This window comes from Pelodiscus sinensis, chromosome 3 (assembly GCF_052426305.1).
Source record: "Pelodiscus sinensis isolate ZL-2025 chromosome 3, ASM5242630v1, whole genome shotgun sequence".
Taxonomy (NCBI): domain Eukaryota; kingdom Metazoa; phylum Chordata; order Testudines; family Trionychidae; genus Pelodiscus; species Pelodiscus sinensis.
This window is the reverse complement of record NC_143054.1, coordinates 125,610,231-125,633,747: the sequence shown is the minus strand read 5'-3', so window position 1 is coordinate 125,633,747 and position 23,517 is coordinate 125,610,231. Positions and strand designations below refer to the sequence as shown.

The window sequence follows — 23,517 nt, the reverse complement described above, 5'->3', positions numbered from 1 at the left end:
CTGTGTTTTCAGGCTTTGCAGATGCTCCTTGACTGTATATTTAACATCATTGAGGAGCTGCATTTCAAATGTAATCAAAAAGTCAGAAAGATTGAGTTGGTCAACTGATCCATTTGACTAGACCACAGTTCTAATTTATCATTGCTTCAGTTTTGTCTTGAAAACATGTCACTGCTTTCCCCTGCAGATTCACGTTAAGACCATTAAGATGGCCAAAAACATCATCTAAGTAAGCCAACTTAGCCAGCCAATTAAAATCATGAAAGCAATGGGCAAACTCTAACTTTGTCCCCATCAGAATTCTCACTTTGCGTCTCAGCTCAAAAATACTGGACAGCCAGCAGATCTCCACATGCAGCAACAGTTGATGGTGATCACTGTCCATCTCATCACATAGAACTGCAAACAATCTTGAAGTGAGAGGACAGGCCTTGATATAGGTTAACTACCTTCACAGATTCATACAATATGCTCTTTACATCAGCAGGGATTATCTTAGTGGCTAGGACCTCCCTGTGAATGCTACATTGCATATGGAGTAATTGATTTAATATAAGTGATAACTCCACAGTGTTGACCAGACAGCAAGAGCCCCATCTGTACTAACCCCAACATGTTCTCCAATCAATATTTTTCCCAACAAAAAAGAGTTCAGATCAAAAGTTGCCTTTTCAGCTGTGCATGTGGGAAGTGGTTTGCTTGTAAGTCCTTGTTTAGCTGCCCGCTGTGTTCATTCTGACAAAGACAAGTTGTGCCAGGTTTGTGAGGTCAGTGGTTTCATCCTTTTGTAGTGCACAGAAGCAGGTCTGGTATATGCTATTCATCAACTGTTCCCTCATGTTCTTGGCCATTTCCTCAATTTTGCACTGAACTGTATTATTCGACAATGGGATCAGACTGGTTTGTATTTCCTCTTCAAGCATAGTATTTAAAATTGTCTTGGCTGCCGGCAATATTAGCTCCCTTACCGATTATGTCTGGCTTTCTCATCTTGGTTTTTAGGTGGGCTACCCCGTAGGAGGCCTCTGTTGCCCTTGTATTGTCACTACCCATTACAATTATGATTTTTGCTTTTGTCTAACTCAGTAAACTTGGGGAAAAAAAAATCGAGAGGCTTGGACTCTCAAACGCCATGCTTCTGTGTTAGGTAACAGCGAAGGCTGGCTGGTTTTAGGCTCTCATTGGCTAACACCTCATAGCACAGGACGCACATGGATTGCGGTTCATCCTCACTGCCAGAACAAGTAAATCTAAATTAAGTGGTCAGTGGAATATTTTCTCACCTTTCATTTACTTATTCCACTTGAGGAATGTCTCCTCTCTCTTCAGCAAGCCTGCTTTCAGCCACAGATCCACGTTGAATGTATGGCTAATGTTTGTATGCTTCTAACCATCAATTGTTTCGTCACACAAAGGTGCCACAACATTTGGACAGCAATTAGCATTACTGGAAAATATTTAATTTAAAAATACTGAATTGTAACTTTGCAATTTACTTAACTTCTCTTCTATGCTCATTTTTATTTTTTATATTTTCCCCCATAGATCCCTTGCAATATGCTTGTAGACCCCGGGTTGGGCACCACTGTCTTAGTGGTTACATGACTACCAGAGGCAGCAGCGTAGGGTGGCTGGTGGAAGCCTGTTTAAAAAAAAAAAAAAAACCAAGCAGCTCTGGCCTGCTGTGGACAGAGGCTCCTTTGGGGGCAGCCACCCCTCCCCACCTCCGCTGCTGCCTCTAATAGATTATTCATCACGATTTAAGTCAAGAGTCTAAGGCAGTTAAGAGTCACTCAAATTTTATTCACATGTACAAGATGACCCCACAGAGTGTTAAATACAAATACAGAAGCTTTAAAAACAAAATACTATTTAAAAACATTCTAAAAAAGTCACATATTGCTTCAAGCTTAGATGGTATTTTCCCTAAAACTTTTTTAAAGTGAATTCAGTGCTCACAGAAGCTAACAAAACAGCATGAGGCAGCTTTCCCCCTTTTACCCCTATTTTTAGAGGAGCCAACTAGCGTTGAGAGTCAAGCTCCATTTATGGCTTTGCTGCTGAGTGATCTAGGAATGGACTGAAAACTCATTGCACATAGATCCTCAAATTAACTTTTGGTCACTATAACCATGTGCCAATCTCAAAAAGGCTTTTTCAGTGCCAGTGAATTACATTATAAAATATTTCAAGGCAGGTGTACTTTCCCCAGAAGAAACAATTGGATTGTGTGCATCTGCTGCCTCCGAAGTAGATCAACACAAATTATTAGGAATACAAGACAAATAAGTCAAATTTGGCTCCACATCAAAACAAGCATCTTTCAGCATCTGAAACTTTGTTATACTGAAAGCTAATTCTGTGATGCAAGGAAAATGTGACAGCATGATTGAACACAAGCATGCTACTCTATTATACAAAGACTTTTTTCTTTTTTTAAATACAGTTTTCATTGCAACACTGTACACCAAGTACACCAAACCAGTCTTCATAGAACTTGTGTAGTTGACAAACTACAGCATGATATTAGTGAAATTCATAAAGTTTCACTCATGGAGAGTGCTGTTAAGTATCGAGTGAATGAAGAGACACCCTTCAATTTTAGTGAAGACTTAGCAAAACTGAAGTATTACCACAAAGTTTTGTAAGTGTAACAAAACAAGTATGGTCTTTAAAAATAGACTTCATAAAGCTAGTAGATTTAGTTCTCTTTAAAATCAACACAGTGCAAGACAAGCTTCTGTCTCCTCTAAACTGACAGGGCTGTGATATTTAGTCTAATTGTTTTTAATGTTTCTCATTGTCAAAGAGGCCTGCTGCTTCATTCAGTGAATTAATCTCTAAATCACAGTAGCTGTAGTTAGCTAAACCATTAGAGATAGGTTCCTGCTCGCCAAGGTAGCTTGCTTTTGCATCAAGACTCCTCCAATACCATATTACCCAAGTTTACTTTAAAAGTGGTTGAACTATAAAACCAATGCATTCAGAAACTGCCTTTAGGCAGTCATGACCCCATGTTCGGGTAGGTCTACACTTACGGTGGCATGTGGAGTACAGTCACTGCTAGCACAGGTCTGACCAGCAATGCAGATAGTGAGGCACAACAGGAGCAAGGAAAGTGTCCTACACATCTCTACCTGCCCAAGCCAACCTCTCATATCTACACTGCTATTTTTAACAGCATAGTATCTCAGGATGTAGAAATGCATTAAGACAGTTAATGGTTCAATGAGGGACTGCTTCCTGCTGGTGGCCACTGTGGGTCCAGCTGGAGCTGTTCCAGCTGGCTGGTTAACAAAATTACCTTGTAAGAAGGCCAATAAGCCTACTACTTACCAGGTAACCTCTTCCATCCCGGATAGTGTCCTGCTGCCTTCCCTGCTGCTGTGAAAGGCTCCAGCAGTGAGAGGCTGTCTCAGGAGAAGGCGCCAGCGGCTGCCCATGCTTAAGCCTTTCCCCACCTCCGTGAAAGGCTCCAGCAGCGAAGGGGCTGCAGGAAAAGGCTTCACAAGCATCATGCAGCCTGAGCCTTTCAGCTGCCTCCCCCACCAGCACATTGCATTATGGTAACTCAGTACACCTCATCAGTCAGGATGCAGCCTGCCCTTCACTGCAACAGGAAGCGGTGTCATCTAAACACCACCACAAGCTCTTCAGAGGTCACTGCTTAAAAGCACCCACAATTGATGGCAAGCTCAAAGCAGTCAGAGTTGGGGCCATATTTTTAAACTCCTATCCGTGAGGGTTTATTTTCAAAAGGTTACTGATGAGGATAAGGATCAGCAGCTTTTCCAATTTAAAAAAAGTCTTCCAAAAACCTTGCCTCAATGCAGACTTTACCTGAGTTAACTCACTTTTTTGGATGTTTTGGTAATGCAAGTCATTCAATGAGGCTTTTAGCCACAGCTTAGGGAGGCAGAACAATCTCACTGACAGACATAGGACCCGATTGGTGACACTATTGTTGTTTAGCAAGTTAATTTTGACAGGAACAGCTATTGATTAACTTGACCAGAGTGAAAACAGAACAGCCCCTTTAAAAGGCAGTTGTTGGAGAAACTCTGATGCTGTAGCTCAGATAGGACATAAGCCTCACAAGGGTATTTAGACAAACCTGCTAGATGTTTGAATACTAGAAGCCCAAGGAAGTAATTTGGCTGATTGGATATCTGAATTGAAAGTATGGCATAAAAAAACCCTACACAATTAGGTACTTCAAAACAGCCCTGAAAATATTCTGGAAATGCATCAAATTTTCAAAGTAAAAACAGTTTTAGTATAATGGCAGCAGAGAAACAGGCATCACCACTTTTGTTTTTATCCAATACAGTTAGTAGTATCTTGCAACTGCAGTTCCTGTGCTGCAGTCTGAGGGAGACAAACCAACCCAGAGAACAGAAAAGGGCATTTAGAAACTAGACCACATTTAGAGCAGACGTATCTTATGTGAGCGTAAGCTAGGCCCCAAATAATAGACAGAAGTCTCACATAGGTTTAAAAAATGACCTGCAATGGACTAGGATGTTTACCTGCAATTACAAGGCCATTGATCTGGAAGAAGGGAGATCTACTAAGATTCTCAATTTAGTCAATATTACTAGTCACAAAACTACAGAATATTTTCAAATGTAGACAGAAATTTGATCCTAAAGACAAGTTGTCTCTTGTCTATTAAAAATCTCTGGTGACTAGTTTTTGAAGGTTAGGCTTATAGAAAGTTGAACAAAACCTAATATTCAATGTTTTGATTCTTTTGTATAATTGTAAGTGAAACTTTTTTAAAGCCAGAAAGTGAGGTCTATCTTAAGTATTATTAAAATACAGGATTTAATTAGTTTTAATTCTCTGGCCTCAGTGACATACAACTTTTAAAATATAAACTAATAGTATCCCTTTAAACACATATAAAAGCCATGTTTGCTCAGTCAATTTAGCTAGTTCCAGTCAGCCTTTCATTGAGGAAAACCTGACTATTCTAGACTTAGTCACATCAACTAATACATTACTGCTAACCTTAGATTTTTGGATTCCAGTTTACTTATTGCCATTTGTTTACTTTCTGCATTTCACTAAAATGCAGCTAAGAAGACTGGTCAAATGCACTAAACACAATTACTATACCTCCAGTAACAGGGGAACATTTTTTTTGCAGTTGTATGTAAAAAAAGTCAGAAATGTCAAGTGTGATCAAGCTATGTTGAAGGCAGATAGTGCTTCTAAAGCAGTCTGAAAGAATGAATCGCAAAACTATTACATTGCAACCATCACACTTCAAAGATCTCAAAAAGCACACAATTATTGCACAGATCTGCTTAAGCTCACATTTTCTACAAGAATTAAGAGAATTCCACTTAGAACGGCAGAAATAAATAGATGATCCAACATCAATTAGTGGCAGTCGTACTTTGTACAAACACAGACCCTACCAATTAAAAATAGCCAAAGATTTCATTAGTCTCCTATTTCTAAGTGGTTTATTTTCTTTCCCTTTGGCAGGGAGTTATGAACACACCTCCAGGACAACTATGACCATACGAAAACTTCATTTGCAAATGTTTATCAAAATTGTTCTGCAAGTCTAAAACCTTTAGCCAAGTATAACCATACTAAACCAAATGGAATGCACGCGAGGTAAAATACACTCTCCAGATACAAACTTTAAAAATAAACTGGACTTTACTGACCAGACACCAGCTGATTCATTAAAGCAGATTTTTAAATATATACAGTTTTCATTGAGAGCTTGGTGTCTAAATGATTAAGCACAAAATGGGTGTTTTTAACTACTTCAGTATGATGGTGTCAGGCCAAGACAGGCACAAGCACCTGTGTTGACCAACAGCCATCAGATAATGATTGTCTACATCAGTCATTTGGTGTAATAGTCATAGTAATCAAATTAACCCTGTGACTTCTTGCTTGGAAAATAAATTGCCACATCTATTGGGATATTAAATTTATTCCACTCACATTTTAAAAGAGCAATGAAACTCAGTTGAAGAATATCTGCATGATTCACTAATTACTTCAAGTTTTGAGAAATATTACCAAGTTTTTAAAAGTCTCTAGTATATAACCAAACAACCCCTAACATCAGTCTTCCTGAGGCCAGTATTTAGTGTGGCTCAAATTATCTTGTACCAGAGCCACCAGCTTCTAGGTTAGACATTGTAATCTATGTGGTATTTTGAAGCCTTGAATCAAGTATTTTAAATAATGCAATGGCACATACACTGCACCTTATGAAAAGTTTCCAATACACCACCACGGTCCCCTGATCTGGAAGCTAAATTTGGTTTTTTGGAAGGAGCAGTTGAATGTTTGTGAAATGAACCAATTCTTAAAAAGATTTTGTAAAAATGTACTTAGACTTTCAGTATTTTGAAGTCAAAAAGGTCCCTAGAAATACCTCTTTAAAAGACTTCAGAAAAAAAGGAGAAGTATTTAAAACGTAAGTAACTATATTTAAAAATGTTATGGCTCTAGCTCTATTCCCTACAGATGAGGTAGGTAGCCAAAATACAAACATTAACAGACTGCTGGAAACCCCTTATAAAAACCTTGCATAAGTAATTTGCACCAATGTCCTGACTGAATATAAATATTTTAAGTTAGAGAAAGATTTCCAAGTCAGCCGTGATTCACCGAGCTCTTGCTGAGTAGCATCTCATGTACTCAGTCATCCAGGGATTATCTGGTGGGGAAGACTTTGCTTTCCAGGTTCGGTCCACATCTGCAGAGCGCACTCGCCTCTGAGACAATTTCCTTTTCTCCACTTGCCGTCTGTTCTTTGCTCGCAGTGCAGACTCATGGATCTAGCAAGAATTTAGAATTACTCAATTATGTGGGGAGAGAAAAATTCACCCTCAACCTTCACTCCCCAAGCCAACAAAGGGAACAATTTGATTCCACATAACCATAGGATTCCAAATAGATGAATTATGGAACACACGTTGGGGCCACTAATCATGAAAGGGAGACATTTCAGTATTTGTGGTCTCAAATTAGAGGACACTAAACTTTACCAACATTTGGGGTTTCCACCCCCCACTGTGTTTCTCCCTTTTTGGTTTCACTTCAAGATAGAGTTGAGGTTGTTTGGGAGCTTGGAGTTCGCATTCCAATATCTCACCATGTTTGAATCGGCCAACTGTAACCCTAACTCACTTTCATGCATTTGAAGGGCAACATCCCTGTAATTTTCATCTTACCCTTAAAGTAGAGGGACATACCCAACTGTACCTCCATCTTAATGTCCTTCCTCTTGGAATTTGTGATTTTTAAAACATTAAAAAAATTCACACATGAACACTCAGTCCCACAGACTACAGAAGTTTTACCATTTTGGAGTAACAAGTTTGTGTTCTGACATAACAGTATACCAGCCAGCAACACTATCAGGCACAAGATTTACAACTTCATAATGTTACTCAGCTTCCAAGGGACTGATGCAGAGGAATTCGCTCCTCAATAGCTGAGCCACTTGGGTCACTGCTAGACTTGAGCTCATCTACCTGTCTGCCTGCATTAGGACACTTGCTGCTAACTGCCCGCTTCTGACAGACTCTTTCATGGAGTTCAGACCGTGGGGATACATTTACTTCATCCATTTTTGTCTTATTTCAGCGCTACCGGGGAAAAAAGAAAAAAGCTATGCATTAATCAGGGGCTGCAGCAACAGGTCATTTAGTCTGGAACCTTTAGAAATTAGTCAGCTTTGCCTTAGCTTACATTTAAAATATCTACTTGCACACCTATAAAAACACCAATTGACACAGCTATGTAGACAAATACCCCAGTACAGACACAGCTGTACTGACAGAAGAGTGATTCTGTTAGCATAATTATCATGGTGTGGGGGGAGCATAATTATCATGGTGTGGGGAAGGAGGAGGGAGGGTGTGTTCCTACAGTGGCAGAAAAAACTTGTCAGCATAGGCCATGTCTACACTCAGGAGCTATGTAGCCATAGGCTCTGTAGTGTGGACTAACCATAGTAGTATTCTTAGCTCCAAACAAAGCCAGCTATAGACTATTCACTGTTCCATTCTTACAACAGAAGACACAGAAGTAATCAGTGCACTTGAAGAAAAAAAAAAAAGAGTGCTAGGACCAAGTATTGGTCCTAGTTCTCAGATTCTTCAGACAAGAGATTGATTCATCAAACTAGTTGCTCCTCCAACCCCCCCAAGCCTCCACACTACCTATAACACAAGACATTACCATGTCCAATCACAACTGGGTAAGTGGCATTTACATAGGTAACAGGACCAATCTTCAGCATCTCACAGGAGCAGGCCTTTAATGAAGAGGAGAGAGGAAGATTGGGATGTGCCTTCACTAAACTATTGGTCTAGTAAGAAGTTCCTACAATTATGTATTGCCGATAAAGTAGTACCACCACACCAATTAAGACTAAGGCATTTTAGTTTGTGTAGTCCAGTGGTCCCCAACCTTTTGAGGTTGTCGGGCGCCAGGGGGCGTGGCCGTTCGCCCGCTGGGTGCCCGGGGCCAGCGCTCTCCCCCCCCCCCCCCGCTCCCTGTGCGCCATGTGCCCGGGGCCAGGCCAGCCCCGAGCACCTGGCGGGTGCATGCAAATGCCCCCGCGGGCGCCATGGCGCCCGCGGGCACCGTGTTGGGGACCACAGGAGTAGTCATTACTAGGGATGTCAAATAGCAGTTAGTAAGCTAATTGAATAGTTGATGGAATTTCCATCAACTACTTGATAAGGGGGTTAGCCGAGCCTCTGCTTTTTAAAGGTAGTAAGAGCCTAGTGGCTCTTACTACTTTTAAAAAGCAGAGGCATAGCATCTGGGACCCAGCATGAGCTGGGACTGAGCAGTCCCAGCTTGCACCAGGTGCCCCGCTTGCACCTCTGCCTCCTCTCCACCCTCTCCCCCTGGGGGAGGGGAGGAGAGGAGAATAGCTTTTAAGCTGGCTCTCCCTGGCTTCTGCTCCTCCCACTTGCTGCCCCTAATACAGTGCAAGGGGTGGGGAAGCAACTAGTGAAGCAGTGACTCAACTAGTCACTTACATCCCTAGTCATTACTAAAATGAAGGTTTGATTGAATCTGATTTTCTTCAGGGTAGAATTAAGCTAGGATGTGTTTCTCATTTGAAGAGTGCAACCTTAACTGAATTTCCTGAAGCGTTTTTTAATTCTAACATTCTTGAAAGGAACCACCATGGATACAGATTTCAGCAGCGGTCTGAATTGAAATGGGTATAAGGAATCTATGCATTTATACACTGGGACAGAGCGAGACACAATGAAAGGAAAGGTATCTATTAGAAGAGCCATTCTGGTATCTTCAGGGCAAGAAATTCCTAAAGTGATGCTTCTGTTTTTAGATGGCCAGCTCAGTGGTTTGAGCATTGGCCTGCTAAACCCAGGGTTGTGAGTTCAACCCTTGCGAAGGCCATTAGGGATTTGGGGCAAAAATTTGTCAGGGATGGTACTTAGTCCTGCTGTGAAGGCAGGGGACTGGACTCGATGACCTTTCAAGGTCCCTTCCAGTTCTAGGAGATAGGCAATCTCCATTAATTTAAAATTTATTTTAACCCAAGTTTGAGGGTGGGTACTTAGCACAACCTGAAAGTCAGGCCTGCAGTCTATCAAAGTGGGCACCCCCAACATTTTCAGGAAGTGACTTTTTTTTGGCTGTTTAAGTCTTTGCTTTACGTGCATAGGGCAAAAGACAACTACTATTTAAATGAAACTCTGCCAGGAACTCTGTTTTCCCCCAAACTTGTAAAAGTTAAGCCAAGTGAGTCCTATTGGATTCAGGCCTGGAGCTCTAGAGCAGGGGTTCCCAAACTTTTTACTTTAGTTGGAACCCTTTTTTTCCCCAGTACTGTTTTTTGCAGCCCAAAAATATAAACACATAAAAAGCAAACTGAGAAAATACCAGACACCTAATGAGAAAATACCAGACATGTTATATAAGTTTTATTATTACTAGATGTATCAGTTTGTAGTTTCGAACTGCGTGGCTGGTAAATGTGCTCAGGCTGCATGAGTGTGTCTACCAGCCAGCCAGTTCGCAACTACTCAAGGGTGGAGGGAGGGGGGGGACGACGACAACAGAATCCCTGGGCCGGACTAACTCGTGCTTTGCGGGGAGGAGAGATGGGGGGGAAGGGGGGCAGCGCCCTGAGATCTACATATGGCAGGGTCAGTTCCCCATACTCCTCTGGCCAGCCCCGCTTCCCCCAACCCCCTCCCGGACAGCCAGTTCTCCCCAGCTTCTCCGCCCAATCTTCCTTGGCCAGCCCCGCTGCCCGCATCCAGCCCTGCTTCCGGCGGCCGCTTCTCCCCTCCCGCATCTTCCCCAGCCAGCTCCTACCCCCGACCTCGTGCCCCCCAGCAGCCTTGCTTCCACCAGCCCCTCAATCTCTCCAGCCCGCCCTGCCCCGATTCCCCCGTCCAGTGCTGCTTCCAGTGGCCGGCTCTCCCCTCCTCCTCCCCCCACCGCCCTTCCCTAGCTAGGACTCTGCCGGGAGCCGGAACATCCAGCTGCAGATTCCGCCCAGGCCAGCAGAGGGTTTGGGGGACCCGGCGCCACACGGGCACCCCGGGAGCATGGAACACCCCGGCAACCACACTGAGGCCCGGTAGTTTTTTCCTGCGGCCCGGTACCAGGCCAAGGCCCATAGTTTGGGAAACGCTGCTCTAGAGAATTTAGTGTTTCAAACCTAATGCCTCCCAGTCCACCACTCCCAAAATGTCATTTCTCCTGACTAATATGGAGTGGCAAAAATCACATAGCAGGACTATGGTAGGAAAACTAAGATATTAATGCCCCAAAGTAGTCCTGGACGCAGGTTAAAGAACATTAGAACATTAACAAGTAATAAGAGTAAATTTTATAATATTAACCTTCTTTCCCTATAGATGTGGGGAGGGACTTTAAAAAATATTCCAGTATTTACTTACTTCATGCACTGAGGCAGAAGCACAGACGTTGTGAGTTTTCTGGCTCCCTGTATCTGTATGTTTTTCTCCCCAGCCATATAAAGCAAATGGATGTTTATGCTCCTTTGCCACATCTGTCCTTTGAGGACTTTTGGCTGATCTTCGATCATTCCGACTGGACAAGGCACTTTGACTTGGATGTTGTCCTGTACGGCTGGTTGACTTGTCAGTTTGTTTTACTGAACTCCATTCTGCAGCTTTTCCTTGATTGTCTTTCTTGACTTCTTTTTCTAAAGGGAATGGAAACAACCAGTTTGGTTTTAAAACTTTTAAGAACAAAGACTGTATATGTACATATGTAGTGTTGTTGAAAGAGAAACAGCACTTAGATAAACAGCGCCCAGGTGCATGACAGATGCACTCCATCAAGTCTCATTTATACAAAACATTTTCCCATGCTTAGTGTCAGAGTTGCATAAGTAGAGATGTGAATGGTTAACTGGTAGGCATCACTAAACAGGTGATGCTTACCAGTTCTATTTAACCAGGGGGGTGCTGGAGCACCCCCTGTCCATGGCAGGCCTGATTCAAGAGCTGCTCCTGCCCACCCTCCCTTTGATCAATTAACTAGTTAAATATTTACATTACACCAGTTAGACAGGATTTTACATCTCTAATAAGGAGTATAAGAAGTCATTTTGGACATCAAGTATCCTTGATGGCTCTCACGGTACTCAGTCCATCAGCAGCATTTCCAACACCACTCTAGCCCAGTGTTTCTCAACCTTCCCCCAACCCCATAAAGTATCCCTTTTTCAAAACAAAAAATAAGTACTTCCTGTATCTAAAGTTTTCAGACAATTTTTTTCCTACCATTGCACCACATTTGTTTAAACAACTTAATTGTAGCCAGTTGATGACATTTTTGGGTGTAAAAAGTAAAAAAATAAAATAAAGCGCTGTAAAACTTAACAAAAAATTCAGTTTTCTCCAAATTTCAGTTCTGTTGACGTACTCCTAGACTTCTCTCGAATACCCTTAAGAGTACTCGAACCACTCGTTGAGAAACACTGCTCTAGCCTATCTAATTCTATCCCCTTCTTGCAACTTTTTCCATGTAGTCAACACACTGACATACAGCAATTAGTCCTGGCCTGGCATACTGAAGATAGCGACAGACTTCTTCACTCTATAGGAGCATCTAGCCTTACAAAAAATGACTTTGAATTCTGACTTCCTCTGTGAAAGCTTTCATGTTTCCTAAGTTTACACACTGCTGACATTTGACCTCATGAATTTTGGGAAGTGTGTTATGTCTAAGTGTCAAACTTAACACTATGCTTGGCCCAGTCTGTAATACTGCACACTGCAGATTCCCGTCAAAACACCAAAAGCCAACAGAGTTATATTGTTTTCCAGGTATCTTGATGCTGTTTGAAGGAAGTAGTTTTCTACAAGTGTATTTAAAATATACAATGAAAGCTTGGTTAGTAACTCAACTGTCCAGCACTGTAGGACTTCATTGTTCAAGATCCACCTTGCTCCTAAAAATGTCAAGTTTTGTTTCACAACCACGTCTATTCTGCATTTGTGAGCAAAAATTAGACTGTTGCTTGCCTTCAGATTACCGGAGCTTAGTCAAAAAGCCTCTACTCATTCTCCCTTGCATCAGATCAATAGATGAGCCCCACCACTCAACATACCCAGCTATGTGCACAGCTCCCAAAGCATCACTTTTGACTATTCTCCATCATATGCCACTCTACTGGCAGGAGCACTCTGTTTGATCTTCCACCACAGCTGTTTATTGTGCTTCCTCTCAGCCTTTTCAGACATCCTTTACTCAGACTAGCAACTCATCACCCCTGCCCCTGATGTTAGTCACCCTGCCCAGAAGGAAGGGAAAGTGACACTTTACCTAACTGCACTTCTACTTGGTCTGAGTGGACACTAAGATTTTTCCTCCAGTTTGATCAGCACAATTCCAAGGACTGTTCTCCATGCATTCAAGAACCACCTTGACAGGGCCTTCCCCCCCCCCCCCCCCCCCGGACACCAACCCCTGGCTCTCACCACAGTCAATTAGCTGTTCCAAAGTTTCCTCAAATGCCTGAAGGCTTCACTCCTTTTTGTAAAAACAAAACATTTCCCAACCCTGAAGATGAAACACTGAAGTTTAAAAAAAAGTGCACAGCATAGCTCTCCCTGCCCTGAATTGTTATATTTTTGCCCATCCAGACTGGTAACAAGTTATGCAAGGGAAATTTTCCTTTGAAATGTACAAAGTGCTTTAAAAGTTTGTGACAAAAATATCAGGGCACAAGAAGTTATTATGGGAAAGCCCTCAGAATAAACTAGCCCTGCAGGTTCTTCTTTAAAGAAAACCCATCTTTCTGTTATGAAGACACAGTCACCACAATGTAGATCAAAGTTCTGCTACCCTAAGTGCTCTGTGCTCCAATGCAAGGCTACCCCCAAGCATCCAGTTTTGATACTCCACCATGGTACCTGGTGGGCAGCACCACCCCTTCTAGGGATGCAAATGGTTAACCGGTACGCATCCCTCCTTAACAGGAGAGGCTTACTGGTTCAGGTTAACCAGTGGGGGGCAGGGGGAGATAAGGGGACAAGCTGCTCAAATTGATTAACCAATTAAATAAAACATTTAACCAGTTAAGCAGGATTTCACATCCCTAAACCCCACCCCAAGACTCATGTGAAGTTCATACTGTTGCTCAGGTCTGCTCTACATGTGGCCCAGGGGCTAGATCCAACCCACCTAAAACTTTGATCTGACCCACAGACTGCATCTGGTCACTTTATGTTTATATCCTGGCTGCCCATTTCCAGGCCCTACCTCAGGCAGGAGGATCCTGTTTTATTTAAATGGCTCCCAGCTCCTGGTTTCGATACTACCCCGGCAGAGGCCAGAGCCATGGGCTTTTTAACTAGCCGCACCAAACCCACGCAGCTGCCAGACAATGCAGCAGTGGCCGTGAGCCCTACACTGTATTTTTAATTCAAAGCTTCTGGCCCAGATTAGCCTCCTCCCAGGGTTGTCTACTGCCCTGCCCAACCCCTTTTTCTCCAGGCCCCACCTCTTCCAAAGGTGAAGCTGGTCTGTGACCATACACCAAAATTCATTAAGTGGCCCCTCTCCAAAAATTATTGCCCACCCCTGCTGTACAGTATATTGGGAGCTGACTTAGGGATGTTAAATGTAGATTAATAGGCTAATCAAATAGTCGATGCAAATTACATCGACTATTTAGTCAATAAGTGCTCCTCCGCCTTTGAAGTATAGCATTGGCCCCAGAGATGTTGCTACATTTCAGAGGTGAAAGCTCTGTGGGGAGCACAGGGCCAGCAGGGGGCTCAAGTAGTTGCCCGCTGGCTCCGTGCTCCCCACGACATTTCAAAGCGGCAGCGCCACATGGAGCTCAGGGTCAGTGGGGGAGACCCCAGCTAACCGCAGGCTTCATGTGGTGCTGCCGCTTTGAAACACCACATGCAGCCCAGCACCAGCTGGGGACTCCATGCAGCACTGGATCTGGCCCCGGGCTCCACACAGCGCTGCCGCTTTAAAGCACCCCCTCCTCTTCCTGCCTCGGATAGAGGCAGCAAGGGGGCAGAGGAAGCAACTAGCTGACTAATCGATAAACATTTACTTATCCAATAGTCAACAAGTCATTCACATCCCTACCCTGACTTTCCACTCCCTCTATCAGGACACCAACAGTATGCACAGCAATATACCCTCAATGAGGAAGCAAAAGCAAACTAATAAATTCCTCAAGAATGGAAAATTTGATTAAGCTACAATAAAACCAAAATAAAGAGCTATATGGATGAAGGTAAAAAAAAAAATACCCATACCTTATATAGAGCTCCTACTGGATCCACTTTTCAAGAGCATGCTTATGATTTCACTGAGCATGGAAACTCTAGCACAGTTTGCTAGCACAAGAGGAAATAGTCAATTTTTAGGCTTGGTGGTTTTGGTCATAGGCGGTCATAAGACATCTGCCCACTGTGGCAACTAAGAACAAACTCACTCTGTAGCCAAGAGAGATGGACTGCCCCTGGAAAATAGGACAGTATATAACTGAATTGGTGTCCCATTATTCTGAATTCTTAGTACCTTGAAGCTATGGGATGTGGGGAAATTCATCTCTTTTGAGGTTTAAGTAGCTAGTGGCCTGAAGAGATCAATAGGAGGAAGACTGTTTAAGCACATTATAAAAACACACAGATTCAGTAATATAATTGGCCTCCAAAGCTCCAGAAACAAAAGGGCATCTTGGAAGGCTACAAGAATTTAGGTGCGAGAAAAAATATCCTCTATATAAATCAAGCACAAGATGAAGAGTCTGTAGAGTGCATGCAATTCCAGTCAACATTTCTTTAAGCCACTTGACTCTGGATTGGTTCAAGCTAGTAACATAACATTTGAATAATTTTCTAGCACAGGCCTTGTCTGCACAAGAACATGCAACCAGCAAAAAAATTACACTTAATAAAACCAGGTTGAGTCCAATCATTGGAGTTTTTAAAGGAACAAGATAGACAGATACCAGTCAGAGACACTCTAGGTATATTCTCATGGCAAGGAGCGGGACTAAATGACTGAGATCCCTTCCAGCTACACATCTATGAGCCTATAAACGTGTAATGTGGACGCACCAGGTTAAGAAAAGAAAGAGTTTAAGTTAATTGACAAAAGCCACATGGATTATTTGGCACTCTGCAACTTTGTCTGTTAAGGGGTTCCCTTGCAAACGAACATAAGCCTGTGAGAACTTTCTGTTGCGGTAAGTCTTAAATATGTGCACTAACCATCCAGCACTGAAATCTAAATAGGACTTTTATTTCTTTGGGAAAGACTGCTACACAAAAGGCTCAAGGAAGGAAGAAGCAGTAGTCCATTAACGTTGCTGCAGTGGTGAAATATAATAAAAGCTTTAGCGTAAAAAAACAAATGGTCTGGTAGCACACTATAGACTAACAAAACATGTAGCTGGTATCATAAGCTTTGTTGTTTTTTATGTTTATCCTGTACAGACTAACTCGGCTACCCCCGAAGCAATAAAAGCTTTGTTATCCAACATGAGACTACAAGGGATGCTGGTTACCCAGCATTCAGGGCAGAGCAAGAGCAGCACATGCCCAGCTCTCCTCCCCCATGGCCATCCCTCTCCGGAGCAGCGGGCATGGAGCCAGCCAGCCCTCTGTCACTCAAAAGAAATGCCGGTTTATAGAGCTTTCCGGATTATACAGGGCCAGATAGCACCGCTTGCCCTGTGTTCCTAAATTAGAACAAGAAGTGCTAGCAAAAAAAGTAGAGACAAGACTTCAAGTACAATACTAACCTAATGAATGCAGCCTTGGCTCTTAAAAAGAAATTCATAGTGCAGGATAACAAACAAGCCCATCTCTGGGTAAGACCCTATCAGATAACTGCAGTGTGTGGGTGGATGTCAGTCACAAAGCTTGGAGGAGCTAAAGAAAATGCTATTGCACTGAGCTGATATTTAGCTACCCACACATCACTTCTAACTGTAATTAAATTTTTCAAAAGCAGTGGCTGGAAAGCACAGATACTGCCTCTTCATAAATGCTCATTTTTCTTTCCTCGTGCTTTGAAAATTATAGGCACTGGACAAAGAATAAAATTGCGGGATGAGGTGTTTAACTGAGTAACCAATAGGGATTCTCAGCTAACGCGTGTAATACCCAGCACAACTGTTTGCAATAGGACCAGAGGAGAGGGACTTTTCCTAAAAAAACAAAACAAAAATAACTTTGTTCTGTAATTGTGTACAATCTAAATCTCATGGCACAAAGAACAAAAAGACAGACCCCCTACCCCCAGAGAGCTCTTTCCCAGAAGCCTTTGCTGATTAGGGAATTCTTGTTGCCATGCAGAGCTCTGAGGGCAGGATGGTCTTTTTATTCTCCATTTATCCTAGACGTTCCTGCAATGCAATTAAAGAGGACACTCAGGATCTTTTATCAATAGAGTTGCAGTGTGGAGCATATTAATATAATACGCTATTATATAGCAATTTCACTTCACATGTCCCTGCCTAGGATAGGGACAAGCATAGATACAGCCCATGGGCCAAATCCAGTGCACCACGATACTCTGGGCCACCAGGGTCCTGGAGGGCTGCAGGACCATCAGGAAGTTTCCCTCCCTGCCACACCCCCACACATTGCTCAAAGTAGCTGGCCGCTGGGATCAAAATGTGTCTCTCTGAATGGTGAGAGTTTCCATGCGCTGACCATGCCCCCAGCACAATCCTCCCAGCTCTTGTTGGATGGAAACCCCATCAAAAATTACCGCCCACCCCAGCGTAGAAGGCCAACTTTCGCAGAACAGCCACGGTCTGCCTTAAGCAAGGAACACTATAACTAATCTAGCCTGGAAGCATCAAAAGCAGCACAGACCACTATGTCTGCATCTAAGCAACATAAGGAGTGTGATACTCTTGCTGAAGAGCTAAGATTAGGCTACAACTTTGCCCTGGACTAGGTTCTAGACCTAGATGCTAATGACTTCTCAGTTATGTCACAAGCAGATATCTACATTTAACTGCTGCACCCACCCTCTCATCTTAAATTGTACCACTCTTCCAATTCCTGTCAGCAGCCCGTTTAGCCTCGGCCAAGACCCGCACCCTAGACTGCGAGCATACTGAGGGTAAAATACAACTTCTGAAGTCAGCCAGCCTGCCAGAGGGTGGGGAACCCCGATGGGCCAGCGTTTATTCGACCTTAATTCCGCGGCCCGTCGGGGACATCAGTTGGCGGCTCCTTCACGGGGCCGTGAGCACGGGCGTGTACTTGGCGCGGTTCACCCCTATCCCAGACACCTGCCCCTTTTGCGGCGTGAGGGAGAACCTGGCGCACGCCTACCTTGAATGCGCCAGGTTGCAGCCCCTATTCCGGCTCCTCCAGAACCTCTTATTGAGGTTCTGGCTGCACTTTTCCCCTCACCTTTTTATTTATGCACACCCAATCCGTGGCCCCACAAAGTCGCGAGACCTCCTCGTCCAACTCCTCCTGGCTTTGGCGAAAGCTGCCATCTACAACAGCAGGAGGAGGATGCTAGACGAGGGGGTTCTCTGCGACTGTGGGGCCTATTTCCGCTCCTCCCTCGTGTCACGAATCCGGGCAGAGTTCCTCTGGGCGGCGTCCACTGGCTCCATCGACAGCTTTGAGGAGCAGTGGGCGCTGTCCGGGGTTCTCTGCTCGGTGTCCCCATCCGGCTCCCTTATTTTGAACCTCTAGCCCGCACTTCTTGATCCTTTAGTCATTATTTGTCCCAAGAAATCAATTGAACATGGGTCCAGTGTCCCTCCCATAAGGTTGGGGAGGGGCTTTTAGAAGGTGGGCGGGCTCCGCCCGCCCACCATCCCATGATTTCAAATAGGTCCTCTGGATGCCAGACTTGCTGCTTCCTGTGCCATTGTTCATCCAAGACTGGCACTGAGTGGGAAACACTGATGTGCATAAACAGCTGCCACAAAAGAATGTTGTGCCATCAGTCTTGGCAAGTCAGCAGGAGCCACAGGCATTTGTGGAGGTGGTTTTTTTTTGGGGGGGGGGGGGGGAGAAGGGGAAAGAGTTTCTCTTATTTGCACCCATTGGCAACACTGTCAGCCTCACATGGGGCAGGTTGTTTTCAGTCAGTCAAAGCCCTCCATACAGTTTTAAGATGATGTCACTTCAGTGTTGCTCCCCAAAACAGAAGTTATATGTTAGTGTGGCTAAAGCAACCACTTATGCTACAGGCAGTGGTGTGCCAACTCCTGAGCTACACTACTGCAAAGCATCCCACTGGAAAAACCATCAGCACTGGGACGGATGTTAGTAGAACGTTTGCCTCTTCTCGCTTCCCTCCCCCCCGAGGCTCCTACTAATTTCTGCTCCACACAGATTGTAAAGGGCTGATCTACCAAGTACCCAGGTGGAAAGTTCTGGCCACCATCTTAGATTTCCTTAACGTATGTGGCCAGAGTTTGTCTCTCCTTGGTAAGTGATACTTAGATAAATGCAGTCAACCACCCACATCAGCAAAATAAATCATCTGCATATATGTACTTATTGTCAGGTCATCAGTATACAGTCTGAAAAGGAAAGGAGCATAAATGCATGTAGGGAACTTATGGAGATGCTATACAGTATCTTCCATAACTGAGTTGCTACAGAGGAAGCCAACCATGATTTCTGTCATTTCCCCTGATCACCAGAATCAGTGCTATAGTACAAAGATTGAAACATGAGCTACAAGTCTCCATCCACGTTCTTATTTTTGCTACTCATTAGGGCATCTGAAGAACAGTAATGTCTAATCCAGCTGGTGGAAGAGATGTAACCATGTAAACACACAGTCAGCACTTGAACACAGAGCTGCTCATGATACCCACCAGTAGTTTTCTTTCACTGATAAAGGGGGGGAACAAAAGAGGATGGATCTCTATAGGATCCTATTCATGAGGTCTCCCACTGAAAATGAGCAATTATCAAGATCATCTGATACCAGCACTTTTCCTCACACCAGAGTCTCTCTCAGTCATGTGTAATTACACAACACATAGCTACAAATACTCTACATGCCATCAGTGGTGTGCCACATAGACATACTCTAAACATGCAATGTTTTCAAAACTCCAGTAACAGGCCCGGAGCCTTCCTTGCCGCTACTGCTTTTTGCCAGAGAACCTGCTTATGTAATTATGATGCTACACGGATACCATAGCAACAATTTACATAAGTAACTGTGACTCACAATGAGAATTGTTGCCACAGTTTGTCTCTTTAAAGATGCTCCACAAATACTGCGGTTACAGCTCCCCAGGTCATGACAATTCAGGATTTAGTCATGAATGTACACAGTATTTCAATACCGCCTTCGTTTTTACAGAAGTGCTACAAGAAAGGTGTTAAAAGGAACACACAGAACTTCAGTGGTTAAAGTGTTTTGCTTCATGAGGCACTACCTAGCACAGATCCCCTAATACATTCAGGCAAGGGGGTTGACAGGATTGCCAAGCCCTTGAGCAATGTGGGAAGGGGTAGCTCCATGTTCCCAGAAGGGGCAAAGCTGGGACAGCCAGCCCTCAGCACCACCCAGACCACACCATGTTCCCCCTCCACCAACCCTCTGAGCCACCTTGAGCGTGCTGCACAGGGTTCTGCAGTCTGTTATGCCATGCTCCCAAAGCAATTTAAAGGGCCCGAGGCTCCAGCAGAGCCCTTTAGAATTGCTGAGCGCTGAGGCAATTGCTGCCTTTGCCCACCCCTCCTGTTGCTTGAGCCAGAATACATGGTATGACTGGTTATCATTGAGGTTTTTTGCAACACATCTTCCATTTTGAGTTCTGCATTTTTACTTAACTGACTCGTGTTAGTATAAAGCCTGACTTCCAGGTATTGTAGATGCCACACACCCATTCATGGCAATGGGTGACTCAAATGCTCAGGAACTCCCTCCCCAAGGATTAGGCCATATGGGGTCCACACAAATCACTTGTTCCTAATCACCTGTGTGACTGGCTATAACTCAATACAATTCAGTGATAAACTGAAAGTAATTACTATACAATGCTGGGTGACAAGAACACGTTATGATAACTAGCACTTGTGTTGGTAGTCTTGACAGAAGATAAAGAACGAACGAGCATGAGAATCAGATGCACTGTCCTTAGAGTAGCCTATCCGAGGTATGAAAGGCACATGAGCAGCGCAGCCCAGGAAAACGTGCACAAGTGCTGCCCATATGGTACATAATTTCCGTTTCCAAGGTTATTGTGTTTATGAAACCTGCTAGCATTCACTTAACCTGGAATTATTTGACTCCCTCAGCTACAAATGTACCACAAAGTAGAATTCAGCATCTCATTCTGTTGTTTTTAATAGCCTTATTATTGCTAGGATAACCCAGAGGATGGTCTATACTTCAGTTACAGATAGGACTCAAAGAAGGGTCTTTTCTTTAAGATGATTATTTACAGTGCCAATAACACCAAGAATCATTTTCACAGATTAAAATATTTATTCTGTATATAAAGACATTTAATGAAATCGGTCTACATTTCCAGTTCTGAAGTTCTCTAAATATATCCATCATCTAAGCACTGAAAATAAGGTAAAATGAAAAGTAAGGGACTCAAGTGGACCAGAGCCTAGGGGATAGTCACTTGTACTTGCACTTCCCCATTCCACCTCAAGTCACCACTTCTGTTATCACAAATAAACTTCAACATTTCATTCTGCATCAGGTTATGAAGGCAGGAAGATTAGAATACAATCTTAGTACACACTCGTGAAACAGTTTGCCAAACACTTAAAATACATTGTCTCTAGCCACCAGTAGCATCACTCTGGGTTCTTCCAGTTCTACATGCCTGATAACAGAGAGGTGTTGGTGGAAGATTGGGCACTTGGGGATGTTGAAATGTGTTTAAATATGTAACCACTGAAATTCAGGGATTACCCGCAGGGCAGCAATTGGCTCCCCAGGAACTGGTTTCTAAGCCAAATCCCTGCACATACAGTATGATCCTTCCTACCTGCACTGCTGCCGCTGATACAGAGGCAGCAGCACACAGATGCGGAGAGGTCCCTCCCCAGGAGCCAGTGCACTTGTCCAGGAGCCTGCATGTAACCACTTTAAACTGTTGCACAGTTACACTAATCTCTACTGAGAACCAAGTGGCAGGCACGGAGTCTTTTTGGTCCAAGCTCTTCAAGAATTCTAATGGGACCAGGACCTTTAGTTGAACTCAGAAGCAACTGGAAAAGTAATCAAGAAGATGAGGGGGAATTGTGCTCTGTAGTTAGCCTTGTTCAGGTAAAGAGTACTGAATTATAAAAATAGAACTCAACTGCTAGCCTCCAAGCAAACAATAAGATACTAGGCTGCAAGTAAACAGAAACAGGTTGAGCCAGGAGGCTTTAAAACATTATTTACATTTCAGCCTTGGCAAGCAGGAAAGTGATCATGTCAAATAAGGAGACCTACATAGGTCCTGCAGAATTTAAACCTTATTAAAATATAATCCTATATGTTTCTGTGTAAGTCGGGGGGGGGGGGGGAGGAGAGGGAGAAAGCCTTCCAAATGGAAACTGAGCAGAACCGAAGCAGGGTTATCTTTCTAGGCCTGCAGGCATGTCCTCCTAACAGGCAACAGCTTTAAGAAAAGTGAAATTAACAAGACCTTCGCAGGGCATGTTTTCAGGGACTGTGCTTTAGGCACCAAGTCATCACATTCACAAGCGGGTTGAGTTTGGTGCGTTACCTTTTGGGTGGGGCACTGAAAACGCTTACTGCCCTGGGGGACAGACCTGGGACCATCCCTGGATCCTCACCCATTTCCGAGAGGCTTTGTGGGCATCAGCCAAGCCGAGCTGTCAGGAATCACATGACTCTGCTGCTGCGGAGAGCGACAGAGGCTGGAAGGCCCCACCGCGAGAGAGAAGCAGAGGGGCCAGCGGGGCAGACGGTCCTGTCCCCCACCCAGGGCCACGCAGGCAGCGGCCTTCGCCCTGCCCCACCCAGCCTTGGGGGCAGCGATGGGGGGGGGGGGTAAATCAAGGGACCCGCTCGCTGGAGGCTGCCACGGGCGATGGGGAACCGAGCGGTGTCATGGCCGCTACCTCCCACCCTGCCTCTCCCAGCCCCACGCCACGGCCCAGCCCCTCGGAAGCCGGGTTCTCGGCCCGCCTGCTACCTACCCGCTGCACGCGGGGGCTCCGCCGGGCTCGCCCTCCCCGCTGCGCCCGGCTCCCCAGCGTGGCTGCTGCCGCCAGCGGCGGGACCGGGCGCTGCCTCTTGCTGCTGCGCGGCCGGGGGGCTGGCGCTGGGGGGCGAGGGGGAGCCGGCGCTGCTGCCGCTGCTGTCCGGCTCCCAGCCGTCCCAGAGCCAGGGCCGGTGCGCCTGCTCCAGCAGGCGGCGGCTGAGGCGGTAGCGCAGCAGCTCCCGGTAGCAGGGGCCGCACGCCTCCCACTGGGGCTCCTTGAAGCGCTTCATGTACTCGCTCTTCACGCGGGGCCGCGCGGGCACCATGCCGGGGCCGCTGCCAGCAACCTGCCGCGCCGAGACCCCGCTCAGCGCCGCCTCCCCCGCCCGCACTGCCCGGGATCTAGGCCCGCCCCTCCCGCTGGAACGTTTAAACCCAAACAGCGACGTTCTGCGCCCGCCCCTACTCTGTTCTGGCCAATCACCGCGGCCGGCAGGGACGCTAGCGCGTCTCCCCCCCCGACTTACGTCACAAAGGAGCCCTGTAACGCGGAGATGGGAAGCGGACGCGCTGCGGTTCCTCCCGGGGGGCCGCTCTGCCCGCGGTCCCGGCATCGTGGGGAGCGGACCCGCAGAGGCTGGAGCAGCGCGCCCCGTCCCCCTCCCAAGCGGGAGCTGCCGCGCCCCAGTGATGCCAGCAGGGCCCACTGGTGCCTGCAGGCGAGAGGGGGAACAGGAGCGGCAAGTGGGGGCACCCCATTTAGCAATTAAAATTTTGGCCGGGCCTGAAGCATAGAGGGGCTGCACCTCCTGACAGCCGCCCCACGCCACCTATGGCTGCCAGGGTGGGGCCTA

At 45.1% G+C, this 23,517-nt stretch overlaps 1 protein-coding gene across 3 annotated transcripts; it reads right to left on the bottom strand.

Moving 5' to 3' along the window:
• Nucleotides 1-1,782: 1,782 nt before the first annotated feature.
• On the bottom strand, nucleotides 1,783-23,111 carry CCSAP (centriole, cilia and spindle associated protein). Of its 3 annotated transcripts, XR_012902785.2 has the most exons (5): nucleotides 22,659-23,111; nucleotides 10,938-11,206; nucleotides 8,224-8,299; nucleotides 7,515-7,628; nucleotides 6,679-6,815 (listed from the first exon to the last, which is right to left on the bottom strand). XR_012902785.2 is itself a non-coding variant. In XM_075924730.2 (4 exons), the coding sequence occupies exons 1-4, from the start codon at nucleotides 22,987-22,989 to the stop codon at nucleotides 6,808-6,810; spliced, it is 684 nt and encodes a 227-aa protein (XP_075780845.2). In that variant the 5' UTR covers nucleotides 22,990-23,111; the 3' UTR covers nucleotides 6,698-6,807. The 3 variants fall into 3 exon arrangements, 2 of the variants coding, with proteins under 2 accessions (XP_075780844.2, XP_075780845.2); XM_075924730.2 differs by lacking the exon at nucleotides 7,515-7,628 and having other exon boundaries at nucleotides 6,698-6,815; XM_075924729.2 differs by lacking the exons at nucleotides 7,515-7,628; nucleotides 8,224-8,299 and having other exon boundaries at nucleotides 1,783-6,815; nucleotides 22,659-23,110.
• Nucleotides 23,112-23,517: the final 406 nt, after the last annotated feature.